At 40.1% G+C, this 13,332-nt stretch overlaps 3 protein-coding genes across 4 annotated transcripts; 1 reads left to right on the forward strand and 2 right to left on the reverse strand.

Annotated features, from left to right (window-relative positions):
* On the reverse strand, positions 1,835-4,506 carry LOC109709577. Its single transcript, XM_020231877.1, has 9 exons — positions 3,858-4,506; positions 3,559-3,754; positions 3,358-3,444; positions 3,117-3,244; positions 2,876-2,972; positions 2,706-2,783; positions 2,405-2,630; positions 2,107-2,330; positions 1,835-2,015 (listed from the first exon to the last, which is right to left on the reverse strand). The coding sequence occupies exons 1-9, from the start codon at positions 4,019-4,021 to the stop codon at positions 1,992-1,994; spliced, it is 1,224 nt and encodes a 407-aa protein (XP_020087466.1). The 5' UTR covers positions 4,022-4,506; the 3' UTR covers positions 1,835-1,991.
* On the reverse strand, positions 5,055-8,890 carry LOC109720290 (RGG repeats nuclear RNA binding protein A-like). 2 transcript variants are annotated; one of them, XM_020247314.1, is made up of 6 exons: positions 8,560-8,890; positions 7,802-8,402; positions 7,308-7,449; positions 6,946-7,101; positions 6,803-6,862; positions 5,055-5,583 (listed from the first exon to the last, which is right to left on the reverse strand). In XM_020247314.1, the coding sequence occupies exons 1-6, from the start codon at positions 8,702-8,704 to the stop codon at positions 5,380-5,382; spliced, it is 1,308 nt and encodes a 435-aa protein (XP_020102903.1). In that variant the 5' UTR covers positions 8,705-8,890; the 3' UTR covers positions 5,055-5,379. The 2 variants fall into 2 exon arrangements, with proteins under 2 accessions (XP_020102903.1, XP_020102893.1); XM_020247304.1 differs by having other exon boundaries at positions 8,521-8,890.
* Positions 9,447-13,194, forward strand: LOC109720688 (40S ribosomal protein S8-like). Its single transcript, XM_020247957.1, has 5 exons — positions 9,447-9,590; positions 9,686-9,758; positions 10,432-10,762; positions 12,422-12,597; positions 12,735-13,194. Exons 1-5 carry the CDS (start codon positions 9,587-9,589, stop codon positions 12,820-12,822), a joined length of 672 nt encoding a protein of 223 aa, XP_020103546.1. The 5' UTR covers positions 9,447-9,586; the 3' UTR covers positions 12,823-13,194.

The following is a 13,332-nucleotide window of genomic DNA, read 5'->3' on the forward strand; positions in this document are numbered from 1 at the left end:
CAACCTATATGTTTGACATGCAAAAAATGATCTAATGTTTTGTGAAAACATCTTCAGCAATGTTCATATTCAAGATCAAAGCACATGCGAACCAAAGATATGACATATTTATAAGAACTTATAAGATATATAAACATATCGTGAGCTCATTACTCATTACTACTCCGTTCCTCGCCCTACACTGCTATTTTTAGACGAGTGACTCGGAATCTTCAAAACTGTGGAGATCAATAGAAATTGTTAAGGAGATTTTAAGAGAAAGCGATTACTATGAATTGGATAATTTTCCAAATGAGTACCTTAAGCGATGATTTTCACTAATCATAATCACTTTGCAAGACCAACATGTTAGGATTTGATTAGATTTGTAGTTGAATCCTATTTAGATAAGAATTAATATTTAAATCTGTTGAAGATAAATTAAAATTTAAATATTAATTAGAGGATAAACCTAACTAGATTAGGATTAATATTTAAATCTAATAGAGATTGATTAAGATAGATTTAGATATTAATTGGAGTAGAAATCCTAAATATATTAGGATTGGGGTACGTTTTAGTGGAGCCTTATAAATAACTCTTTGTGGGTTTGCTTTTGAGGTGGAGTAGGGAGAGAGAGAAAAAGACCTCTTGGGTGCCGTACCAGAGAGGAAAAAGAGAGAGAGAGAGTTATTTAGTGCACCTAGTGCATGGGTGCGCGTGGATGATTGTCTTCTTTGTGGGTTTATAGAAGACGAGAGAAGGGTAGAAGAGATTTAGGAAAGAGGGCTCGGGTTGTAGCTACTCTGTGCAGAAGAGGAGTCAGGTGTAATCTTCTCTTATTTAATGAATCTTATTTTATCCGCATATTTTCTGTTTTGGTTTTTCTCTCTCTTTTATGATTGTATCAGCTTTTGTTGAGAAGACGGGTTTATGGTAAAAACCCGATTTGACGTTTCCGTTGCGGAATCCCAACAATCGATACCGAATCCACAGCAGTCGGTATCGGAGCGGGTTGCGGATTCACGAGATCCGGTACCGGGGCGAGTACCGGATTCCCAACACAACAATACTTATTTGAGTTAATACACCTACTCTTTAGTATTGTGTTTCATGTTAATTGAATAACTAAACTAAAAATTCTACATAGACCTAGACATAATATGGATTTAGGTCCTTCTTAGTTATTATCATAATAATGCTTACACCGCGCTCTATTTACTTAGTATGATGTAATTGGTAATCAACTTCTAATTTCTTTTAGATGGCAATGGGCATCATTAACCTAAGGATTTTTATTTATTTATTATTTATTTTAGAGGGCGTGGCTTATGTGTTTTTTTCCCCTGTGGCTCTCGTGTTCATTGACCAAATAAAGGTACACATTGGAGTGGAATTGTACGATCCGAACAAAAGCATTAAACCCTAGTGTTATCTCACTCACTCTCTCTCTCTCTCTCTCTCTCTCTCTCTTTAATCTGTGTAAAATATTATTTTGTTTTGTTTAAGTTTTTAAGGGACGAACAATTGGTTGGTTGAATTGTATGAAAGGAACTTGATCAATGTTCATTTTTATAAGGATAATTTTAATGCCTAACCATCAAATTCAATTATGTTTTTTGAGCGTTGTACTCACTTTAACAAAATTGTAAGCGATTTGAATCACTGAGATGTTTTAAACAAGTCTAATAAATAGACTTCAAATCCAAAATTCACAGTAAATGAGTCATCAAATGGCTTAAATTAAATGACTTGGTTAGATAGCATTTTCTCTCTTTTTTTTCTTTAACTTGTAGAATAAATAGCAAAATTAAAATTTTTAAAGCTTAGATAGTACTTTCAAAATGGATGGTAGTTCAAGTAAGTTGCATATATATGTACTTATTACTGCAGAGTACGTTGGTTGTTTGCTGTTTATATACAATAATACATCAATACCCTTTCTCCTGATCTTTTACCAAAAAGGGGGCAAAAAAAGAACTCTTCTGCTTATAAGGCTTCAGAAATAATGGTCACCCGGGCCGGATAACTACATGCTGCATTTAGGAACAATGAATTTTTAGCATTTACAAGAACAAAAAAAAAAAAAAAATCACAAAAAATGTAAGAAGCAAGCAATATGTTAACCTTGATCTGTGTCCTATTGTAGGTGTATGTGATATGGATGAGTCCATCCATAGACATGATCACAGCGGGGTACGAGAATTCCATCGAATAATTCTTCTCCAGTGTTATCACCTCTTTCCAAGAATCGCCATCATCGTCGGAGAATGCTAACTTAAGTTCGCCCCTCGTGTTCGTATTGTGCGCAACGATTAGTCCACCATCCTTCATTTCAACTCCATCAATACCTACATCGATTTGTATTAATAAACTAACCTAAACAGTTTAAAAATTGGATATAAGAAATTTGCTAAGAAGAAACCTGAATTAGGATTCGGTAGCTGTGTCGGTCTCGCGAAACTCCAGGTGAGACCTCCGTCGGTAGATTCTGACATGTAGATTCTGCCGGCGGTGAGAAACGACCGCATTAGAACTCGAATCGTTCCGTTCTTGGTTTGATAGGGGAAGGGTTGTATCACACCAAGTGGTTCATTTTGAATGTATATGGGGCCAAACTTCTTCCAAGTGTAGCCAAAGTCTTGTGTGACCTGATCCACATGTGGTGTTACTAATGGAATTGTAGTGAAAAAAGTAAGCTGTTTTGCGGTGAGTTAAGCACTTACATCCATCCATGCTCCCCATGAATTCCAGCTTTCGATGGAAGAACCGCAGAGGATGCGGCCATCACTCAGCAAGAGAGGCTGCGATGAAAAGGCTCGCGTCAAGGAAACAATCTCGAATGCGTAAAACCATTTGTGGGCAGATAATTTTGTTAATAATTTTTCCTACATGCCTTGTTCTTTGTAGGACCGAGAATTCCAGGAGGAAGTTGTTCTCGGCGTAGCCAAGTCGCTCCACTGTCGACCGATCGTTTCATAAAGCCGCTCCATCTGTGTTCAACTGATCATAGATTAGCATTCATCATAGTCAACCTCATCTTTAAACTCTCGACTTCGCTGAATTTTTCAGTGTAATATTCTTCGACAATTCAATGGTCTAGAGTTTCAGTGTGGAAAAGTGGATTAGGAGATTACTTTTGCACCTCCAAACCAATCTTGTAGAAGAGAAGCAACTCTTTACTAGGGAGCATAACCAATACTGGGTTCCACATCGGAACATTCCGTTCTTCATCGACGACCCAAGGGGGGTGCCAATACCCATCCTGCAAAGGAGAACTTCATCATGATTTGAGCAATGATCGATCTTATTCGATCAGTATAACTCAAGATTAAATGAGAAAAGAAAGGGTGAAAAAAACTCTCAGGTGGTTCCCACCTTGAATCTTTGTAGCCAAATTTTAACATCAGGGGCTCCTTCCCGTGAACCACCGAAGTATGCCACCAAAAGATGGTCCTTCTCAATCTACTTAAGCAACCAATCATAACACAATAGTCATGAAAAGCCGAAAATATGATAGAAAAGGGCAAAACTATCCAATTTAAGAAAAGCAAGAGAATGAGTAGATAGGTAATGAACCTCAACTATTGTGGAAGCATGGCAACTGTTGAAGGGAGCCTTGCCAACAGCAAAGGTGAAGTCACTTTTCACCACTGTCCAACTAAGGTTGCTCCTGTAATTGCTTGTTGCAGGTGTCATGTTCACCTCAATAAGAGCCCTTCTCCCTATTTCATCAGAATCATCTCCCCTTACTCTTCCCTTTCTTTCAACATACCTAAAGGAAAAACACATACAAACATATATATATATATATATATTGGAAGGCTTGTCTTTACATGAAGAAGTTTAGAGACAAACACAAAGGGCGCGGCGCTCACCTTTGATTAGGAATGAGCTGATCATGGTTTGAGCTATCTGAGGACGGTATCGGCTTAGAGCTGAAGAAGAGCTTCTCCACGTTGATACTGACGAGTGCGAATAAGGAGAGCACTGCCATGATCACCAAAACCGGTATCCATGCCGAAAGCCCGCAAATCCTCATTCAGAACCAACGACGAAGAGAAGAGCGGAGGATAATGTTGGTATAATTCTCGATACATTTTCTCTATAAATAGTTTTGCATACTTTTTCAACATTAATCGCTTGACTCGGTGGCATTTGTAAGCAAGTTGCAGCATAAACTATCTCAGGTTCTCCTCTTAACGTAGCTATCAGTTATTATTACTGATTCAACAGAATTAGGTTGTGATGAGAACGGAGACTTGGGAGATCCATAAGGTGCGTTGACCTTAATGCACTAGGTTCACCTAACCACTTGAGAAAATGCCAAAAGCAGGGAAGGGGCCATCCTCGTTTCTTATTAGTAAGAGCGTTATCAAAGTGGGACTTTAACAAGAGTGAGTTGGATCAGTTACAGTCGAAACATTAAGATAAACTTTCTACTTTTTTAGTGTTAAACTTCACTGGTTCTAAAATAGATATTATGATAATCATAGATATGTATGAAGAACGAGAGAAGATCAGCCCGAGGATAAACCTAACGACAATGTGAAGAGAAAACAACTTCTTTTTTTTAAAAAAAAAAAAAAAAAAAAAAAAAAAAAAAAAAAAAAAAAAAAAAAAAAAAAAAGCTATTTCAGATTTTTCAATTTTTCCTATGTTGCAACGTTTGCAATAGAACCATAAAAAGACAAAATGGAGCTATACCATCTAAGTATATCGATTGTGCAGTTATGACATTTCTAAATGATTATAGTTGTAAATCACAAATTCAAATCACAAGTCAGCAGAATAATTATCCTTTGCATATTTGTTAATTACCTTATGACCTGGTTGTCTGAGTACATCCCAACGCATAATAAAATTCCAAAAAATAAAATAATCTGAGAAGTCGCAACCGTTGCCCATAATAATCACACGAAACACTTGCCAAAACAGTACATTCAATGCAAAAAATTTTGCATAAAATGACCCTAAAACCCAGCAGCATATGCTACACCCAGAAAACCGACTTAACCCCAATTTTGGAGATCACATACAGCATGGCATGAAACTAAGACTACGCCTATTCAAAATAAGTATACAAAATCATATAAACCAAAAATAATTGATAGGCACATCAGCACAAGCCCTTCATGACAACCGATCATCTATGATAAAAAGCTAATTGCAACGATACAAGTTGTATAGTAGAAAAGCAGAAACTGTTAATAACTTAAATGACTAAGGACTCCAATGATAAAAACAAAATCAAGCAGAAGAATAGTATCCAAGGCCAAAACATGATGATAGAAGGCTCTGAGAGAGGGAAAAAACAAAGAAAAAGGAAAAGAAAAAAAAAATAGGAAAGAGAAGGGGGGAAATAAATAAAAAATTAAAAACCTAGCAAACTATCAAAACTTAAGCCTTCGCAGCAGGCTCTGCCTTTGTAGCAGTATTCTGCCCTAGCGCCGGAAAATGGGCAGCATCATCAATGCTTGGCACAAACTCACGGCGACCACGCCCAGAATAGCCGCCTCTGTATCCACCACGGCCGCGCCCACGCCCACGGCCTCTGTAAGTCCCACCATCAGATGGCTTTAAGAACTCGTTGATGGTCACAGACTGGCAAAACCAAAAAATAAAAGAAAGGGTAAGGTCATGCTGTTTGGTTAGAAAGTGCAGACATCAAAATCGAGATAAATCCCAGCCCTAGGCTTGGGGGCGCATTGTCCAAATGCACCCATTTTGATAGTTTAAAGGGTCCCAAAATAAAAGAACGCTTTACAGCTTTACTCTTTCAATGGTAGCGAAACTGCCACCAGCTGCTTTTTTGATGGCAGCTTACAAAAACGTTAAAGCGGTTTCTAAAATATTTAGGTCCTTAAAGCATCAAACTGGCGGTGCCATGGGCGGTTCATTCCCAATGTAGGCCCTAGTCCGGTATACAAGTGCATTTGGCCTGCATGTGATATTATGTAAAGCAAATGCAAGAGAGCAAAAGCCAGCAACCAAAATGGCTATATTTACTATATCTCTACTTGTAACCAGGGCTCACTAGGATTATTTAGACTTGCCAGAAGTACGGAAGAGTTTTGTTACATAAGGGCACAGGCACCATAAGGTAGGTCTTCTACAGGAAATTGCCCTTAATTCTAGGAACTAAGGAGTAGTTTTATACACTTATACCATATATGTCCATCCATCTTCTCATAGTCAACATATTTCACAATTTCTAATTATTATTCCTTTTCCCCCAAATAATTCAAACAAATTTAAATTGCTAATGGTAAACTCGAGCATAGACTTAAAGATTAGACAATCATAGGGCCCCCACTTCTGCAGGTATAAAGATTACAAAACCATCCTGCATTCAATTCCTAAGATGCAGTCATAATGAAAGGTAATGTTCATCTTAACTAATTTGCAAAAGAATAAAATTGTTAAGTGCCATTTTCTAAATTCTACAAGTGGTACGAAAGTAGAAATCTTCATTCTGAACTAGTAAATCACTCCAAACTATCAGGCATCATCAGAAGCATCTTTTCTCTTCACTGTTTAATCAGCAATTCTCTTTGTATATACTTTAGTGAAGAATTTGTTAGCCAAGAAGTAAAAAGGATATTTTTAAGATATTGTTTGCCTCAAAGATAATGAATTTTTACCACTGGATAACTCCACAAATTAACCATATAGCAAGCTAATAATCATTTATCCCCCGTTTATTACTTAGTATACAAAGACACATTGTCAGACAATGAGGGCATTGAGGACAGTTTACAAACAGCAGAATAGAAGCCAGCAGTAGATAGAAGCTAACTAGGCTAGTTTACTTGTGTGCTACCTTGCGAGTTTTCTCTTCCTTTTCAAGAACATCCTTCTTCTTCTTGTCCTTTTCAGATTTCTGCTCAGAAATAAGAAGTTAGATAATTGATAATAAAAATTGAAAGGTACAAATATAAGTTTTCCACAAATCTAGAAACAAACCAGCTTGAGAGAAAGGTCGTCCTCTTTCTTTTTCTCGATAACCTGCATGCCATCAAATTGCTTATCAACCACCACCTTCCTTTCCTCAGATTTGTAGGCCTCTAGAGCCTTTCTTTTCTCTTGAACCAGCTTCTCGTATTCAGCGAGTGTCATTTTCTGGTGATAGAAATGCCAAAGAATTATAACACAACTAAATTAAGAAAATAGCTCAATAGCATTCACTTAAAATGAACTGAGACAGAGCTTTGCACATTACTATTCAATCAGACATCTTGTGCTTCTTTATTTAAAGAGAACAATTAAACTGGTTGAAAAGAACGTATAATTTTGTCTGAGACAAAAGCAAAAGAAGAAGAAATTACTTTGGCCTCTTCCTCCTCCTCTAATTGTTCAGCAGTCTTCTCTCCAGAAGTATCTTCAGAATCCACTGGCTTAGGGTTAGATTGTTCAGGTTCAACAACCTTCGGTGCATCAGTTATCTCAGAAGCCTCCCTGCTTGCCTCCCTGCTTCCAAAAGAATTTTGTCAAGAAGATTAATACCAGTTCGAATACGTATATTAAATAAGCTACTTTGCATTGAAATAAATTTATTATAGCAATATGCATAAGAAACAAGTCAACAAGTAGAACAACATTTACAACAACAGGAGGTGAATTGCATATTTAATATACATGCTTCAGTTTGTGATCTTTTATTTACTTCAGTAGTGCAATTTCAAACTCTACAAGTCACCCCATCAGATCAAACTATCTCACGTAACTAAATAGGTTATCGATTTCACCAACATTGTGTATATCTAATATTAAGGCACCATCTGATATAATTTTTGGTAGACAAGTTAAGACCAGAATATACCTTCCAGATGACGCATTATTGCCAGCAGCGCCAACATTTTCAGTCCGAACATTAGCAGCAACTTCCCCAGCTTTCTCCTTCTCGGCAAAAGGTTCGCCTTTATTTTCATATCCATACCCACCATTCCTTCTCCCAGCCCCATCGCGCAGGCCATACCTACGCCCTTCTCCGCCTCTAAAGCCGCGATTCTCACCGCCGTAGTAACCCCTTCCATCATGCCCCTCACCATCTCTGTACCGACGGTAATCACCACCATAACCATAACCCCTCTCCTCCCAGCGGCCTTGGCCATTGTTCTCCTCGCCAGACTTCCCGTTCTCATACTTGGGAGGGCTTCTGGCTTCTTGTCTCTCATTCAAAGCATCCCCAGTTCGGCCCTGGTTACTGAGGGGTCCTTGTTCTTCATAGAAGCCCCTTCCCCTACCCCTCCCCCCGCCACCTCTTCCACCCCGCCCACGGCCATTGGAATCGTAGCCATAACCCCTCGAATACCCGTTACCGTAGCGCCCTCTCCCATCATCATCCGCAGCACCAGATCCATACCCCAACCTTCCGGTACCCCTTCCGCGGCCGCCTCTTTCCCTACCCCTCTCTTCCCTTGCTGAAACCAACGGAAACAATACCCAATAAACATCGAAACAAACGCTAAAGAATCGGAGAATAGAAGATAAAGATCGACGCATAAACATCAGAATCGATAGAACACCAGAAACCCTTACCGTACTGGGAGGGTGGGGGGGGTTTGGAAGGGAACGCACCGGGCGCGGCCTTGGGCTTCGGTCGCTCCGTCGCCGCCGTGGGAGGAGGCGAAATCTTGGCCTCTGCCTTGGCGACAAGGGCGGAGAGGTCGTCTCCGGCGTCGTCGTCGTCAAGGAGCGCGAAGGGATTGTCGAGGCGCGCCATGGAAACGAATGCAAAAACTCAAGAGGGTTCCCCTTCCCTCTTTATCTTCTCCCCAAAACCCTAACCCTAAACCCTAGAAGACAACTCCATCGCCACCCTTCGTCTCCGCCGCCTCTCACGAAAACCCCCGCTCTCTCTCTCTTTACCGCTCTCTCTCTCTCTCTCTCTCTCTCTCTCTCTCTCTTCGCGTGACTAATTAATTCGACGCTAAAGCAGGGTATATATAGGTCAAGAGATGGGGGCATTTTCGGAATTTCAGTGCGACCTAAACAGGGTAGGATTCGGATTCCGATTCGCTGAAGGAATTAAAACATATTACGTGGCGTAAGAGAGAGCGAGTTAGGATTGGACCAATCAGCTTCAAGATCCAATTACAAACACGGTGCGACCTATTACGTGGCGTCCGAGAGAGAACGAGTTAGGAGTGGGACCCACTAGTTTGATAATCCAAATACAAATCCTAATGGGCCGCGCCGAGGCTTTACTACGTGGGCCCCACAAAGTTGGACCGAGATCCCGTGCGACGTGCCGTGTAGGAAGAATCAGTGCGAACTCTCCGGGGGGGCTAAAAAAGTAAATAAACGTGCGCGGGCGCGCGCGTGGGTTGCCTTGCGCGTGAAGATAACTCTCCATCCCCAGGTCGGGTCGGGTTCCTGGATCCCTGGGCCATACCATGCATTACTTTTGGGTTAATAAAAGGCCCAGGGCAGCCTCTTTTGGGCCTTCTAGGCTCAGACCATGAGCAGGTGCTCCCAACCCGACCCGATTTAAGTCTAGGGTTAGGGTTTTGGGGCCTTCTTCCGAGGGGTCTCCGAGCGGAGGGAGCGAGAGAGAGACGAAGAAAGAGGGCGCCGCCGCCGCCGCCGACGCCGCTCTTCCAACATGGGTAAGAAGCTTCTCCGATGCTCGCTTCAAAACCCTAACGGTCACCTCCACTCGTCGCTTGAGCTCACAACAATGGCGCCCTCTTCTCACGAGCAGGTATCTCTCGGGACTCCATGCACAAGAGGCGTGCCACCGGAGGGAAGAAGAAGTCTTGGAGAAAGAAGCGGAAGTAAGCTTTTTTTTTTATTTTACCGCCTATTTGATTTATGCTTGTATCTGAGCAGAATTGTTACCTGGTCGATTGTTTGATCCAACTATACCTTCAATTTGAAGTTTTCTAGGGCCCTCGTCGGCCCTGCTGTTTTCTGAAGTGATGTTTTGAGCAGTACTGTTAGGAGAAGCACTGTTTTGAAATGCCCCCAACAGCGTTTTTGTGCGGTAAATTGGAGCTTCTGCTTATCATTTTCTGTTGGCCAAATGCTCTAGTAGAGACTGCTGCTGCGGAAAGCAGAAGCAGAAGCAGAAGCAGAAGCAAATCCAAATAAGCTTCTATCTACTTGTGAAATCTGCGTGTTCTTTTCCTCTACGGTGCCCGAATTCTTACTTTCTCCGATGTATTTCTTGAATTTTCAATGCATAATTTTGAGTGCTTGTTTCACCTGGAAATCTGGAATTGTTTCTATTATCGAGAAACAGATGAAATGTGCTTCTGGGCTTAAATGCAGAAGCTTTTGCTTCTAGTTGCGCAAGAGACTGTTTATGATGTTTTAGTGGAAAATAGTAGTTAGTGCTTCTTTGGGAAACTTTACTGAAACAGGCCCTTAGTTTAAATGTAGAGATCTGTTATGATGATGTTGATTAATTTGTCTTCTGGAACTTGTTGGAATTTGTTTGTGAGACAGGTATGAGTTGGGTCGGCAGCCGGCAAACACAAAGCTTTCGAGCAACAAGACGGTGAGGAGGGTCCGGGTGCGGGGAGGCAATTTGAAGTGGAGGGCGCTGCGTTTAGACACGGGGAACTATTCGTGGGGGAGCGAGGCTGTCACCCGCAAGACCCGTATCCTTGATGTGGTGTACAATGCGTCGAACAACGAGCTCGTGAGGACACAGACCCTAGTGAAGAGCGCAATCGTGCAGGTAGATGCCGCGCCATTCAAGCAGTGGTACCTCCAGCACTATGGTGTTGATATAGGGAGGAAGAAGAAGGCCCCCACCAAGAAGGAGGCTACGGAGGTACTTTTAGCTTAATTGCTTCCACCTTGCAGGGATTCCATTTGCTGTGGTTAATTTAGTGTGTCACTTGGTTTATGTTTACTTATAACTTTTGTTATATTTCTACTTTAATCTATAGTTTATTTCTACTTTCTCTTCCTCAGATTACCCTGATACTTGCATAATTGGATTTTAAACATGATTTCTACGAATATATAGCTTCAGGTGTTATTTGTAGATTACACAGGATTAAGGATTAGTGCTGAAAACATTAAGGCCTCTTTCCATATAAATTAAATATATTCCTTGGCTTACATGTTGTCACAGTTATTGTTGTGTTTTGGCATTTTGAAAGTATGTGGATATAGGAGAAATAGATGTTGTGTGTAGTGTTTTGAATTTGATGCGGGCCATCTCAATGTGTTTTTTCATATGAGTGAAATCAATCGTTAATGCAAAATTTGTTTGCTGTTTGTTTATATTCTATTTGGACCATCTGGTCTTTTTTATTTTTTTCTTTATGGTTGTTAAAACTAGATTAGATGCTGGGACAGTGATGTTTTCTGCATAGTGGGCAGTTGCATATCAACATATTTAATTGATAGATGGTTTCTAATTTTCAGATTTTCTGCTTTTGATATTTGGAATTGTAATATCTCAGTTTGGATATTTTTGGATCTGTGTGAACACATTGGTAGGTATATTGTATTTCTCATTTCGAAGAGATACAAGTATACTCTTCCAATTGCTAATTCTGACTTTCCACAGATGATACTATCTTGAACTGGGGAGTTATTATCGTCTGAGTAATACATCCACATTTTATATATATGGAAGTTGTAAGCAAAAGAACCTTGAAAATGGATCCTTAGGAAAGGGGAGGAGAATTCATTGCTTTCTTCCTAACTCCTCTCTCTGATTAGGGTTTTGATTAAAAAACCTCTAAGAAAGAGATTTGAACACAGGATCCAAGATCCAAAGTGCATCACAGAAAGCCATAGCCTTTTCTTTCAATAGGTTCTTTTGGCTCGCTATGATGCAGACATCTCTCTCTCTCTCTCTCTCTCTCTCTCTTTCTCTCTCTCTCTCTCTCTCTGTGTGGAATATGATACAAGAATTTCCTACAAGGTACCAGATGAAAATTTTCAAAAGAATTTTATGTCTTAGTATAGATAGTTTCATAAGAATCATCTTAAAAGTCATGCGAGTAGTTGATTTTTCCTTCTAAACATGTTTAAACGCCTTCAAAATTATTCACATACAGCAATTAAACTTTCATTGGCTACTATGAGATGCACTTTGCATCTAGATTTGGCACAGTACTCTAGCACTATTACCACACTGATCAACTATTAGAAATAAAAATTCGAAAGTTGTACCGGATCTGTATGCAATTTCTGTAGCACATCTCTCTTTAGGTGTAGAGTTGTTATTAGTCATATGATGTACCCCAACTTCAGTCGAGTCTGCATCTTGTCTAGTTTGAAAGCACATACATTGTGTGAAAGCTTCTCTCACTGTTAAGCTGATTATAGATAAGATTATATTCAAAGATTTCTTCTTCTTCTTTTTTTCTGTATGTAAATGTGAATCTTTCATCCATCCTTGGACATCCAAAAATCTCTTCATGAAAATACTATTTAAAAAGCACCTAATCCTTGTTCTGTTAACAATTAATAGGGGCAGGAAGGTGATGGGGTTGCGGAAGAAGCGAAGAAGAGCAACCATGTAAAGAGGAAGCTCGAGAAGCGTCAGCAGGGCCGTACACTCGACCCCCATATCGAGGAGCAGTTCACCGGCGGGAGGTTGTTGGCTTGCATCTCTTCTCGTCCAGGCCAATGTGGCCGAGCGGATGGGTAAGGAGGGTAGTTTAGAGGTTTCTTTAATGTTCCCTTAGGGTTTGTTTGGCACTCAGAATCGGATCGAACAGGATCGGAGACGGTAATCTGATGTAACTCCATTAACATCCTTGCTTGTGATATTGGCAACACAGATACATTCTGGAAGGAAAAGAGCTGGAGTTTTACATGAAGAAGATCCAGAGGAAGAAGGGAAAGGCCGCCGCTGGCGCTGCAGCTTAAGTGCATCTGCGTCGGGTATTCTGCAGTCAATATCCCTTTCTTTGAGCTTTTAGGCCGATAAAATTTCTTCGGTTCAAAGTTTTCAGGCGTATAACTTTCGCAGACAATGCCCTGTAGAGGAACAAGAAGATTTTGAGCTACATTGTTTGTTTGTATTCATTTATCAGGGGAACATTAAATTAGGGACCGGTTTAGGCAAATTCAATTTGGTTTAATTCTCAGTGCTCTGTTTCAAAGGTACTTCTCCCAGTAGTATGAAATCCACTGGTCGGAGAAATAATAGGCACGCACAATTTCTTGCCTTATCTTGAGTTCAATACTTTTTTGAATCGAATTTCAGTTCAGAATAAAATCATCTTAATTGATTGACCAGCTATTATAATGCAAACAATAGAATGAACAGCTGTGATTTAGTTTTTAATTTTTAGTTTGCAATTCAACCCCTTTTTAATTTTTAATTTGAAGGGTCTAATAGCACCAACCGGAAAAAGATAGTGTGCTTGAAGATTA

Source organism: Ananas comosus, linkage group 1, assembly GCF_001540865.1.
Source record: "Ananas comosus cultivar F153 linkage group 1, ASM154086v1, whole genome shotgun sequence".
NCBI classification, from domain to species: Eukaryota; Viridiplantae; Streptophyta; class Magnoliopsida; order Poales; family Bromeliaceae; genus Ananas; species Ananas comosus.

Bases quoted from the DNA above. Each gene is read 5' to 3' on its own strand.
- LOC109720290 (XM_020247304.1), bottom strand. From the start codon at position 8,704: ATGGCGCGCCTCGACAATCCCTTCGCGCTCCTTGACGACGACGACGCC. The intron at 7,450-7,801 runs GTATATTCTGGT...TTTTGGAAGCAG, and splicing joins AATAATGCGTCATCTGGAAG to GGAGGCAAGCAGGGAGGCTT. The intron at 6,863-6,945 runs GTTTGTTTCTAG...ATTTCTGAGCAG, and splicing joins ACGACCTTTCTCTCAAGCTG to AAATCTGAAAAGGACAAGAA.
- LOC109709577 (XM_020231877.1), bottom strand. From the start codon at position 4,021: ATGAGGATTTGCGGGCTTTCGGCATGGATACCGGTTTTGGTGATCATG. The intron at 3,445-3,558 runs GTTCATTACCTA...TTGCTTAAGTAG, and splicing joins ATGCTTCCACAATAGTTGAG to ATTGAGAAGGACCATCTTTT. The intron at 2,631-2,705 runs GTAAGTGCTTAA...CATGTGGATCAG, and splicing joins CATGGGGAGCATGGATGGAT to GTCACACAAGACTTTGGCTA.
- LOC109720688 (XM_020247957.1), top strand. The intron at 10,763-12,421 runs GTACTTTTAGCT...AACAATTAATAG, and splicing joins CCAAGAAGGAGGCTACGGAG to GGGCAGGAAGGTGATGGGGT. The intron at 12,598-12,734 runs GTAAGGAGGGTA...TTGGCAACACAG, and splicing joins CAATGTGGCCGAGCGGATGG to ATACATTCTGGAAGGAAAAG.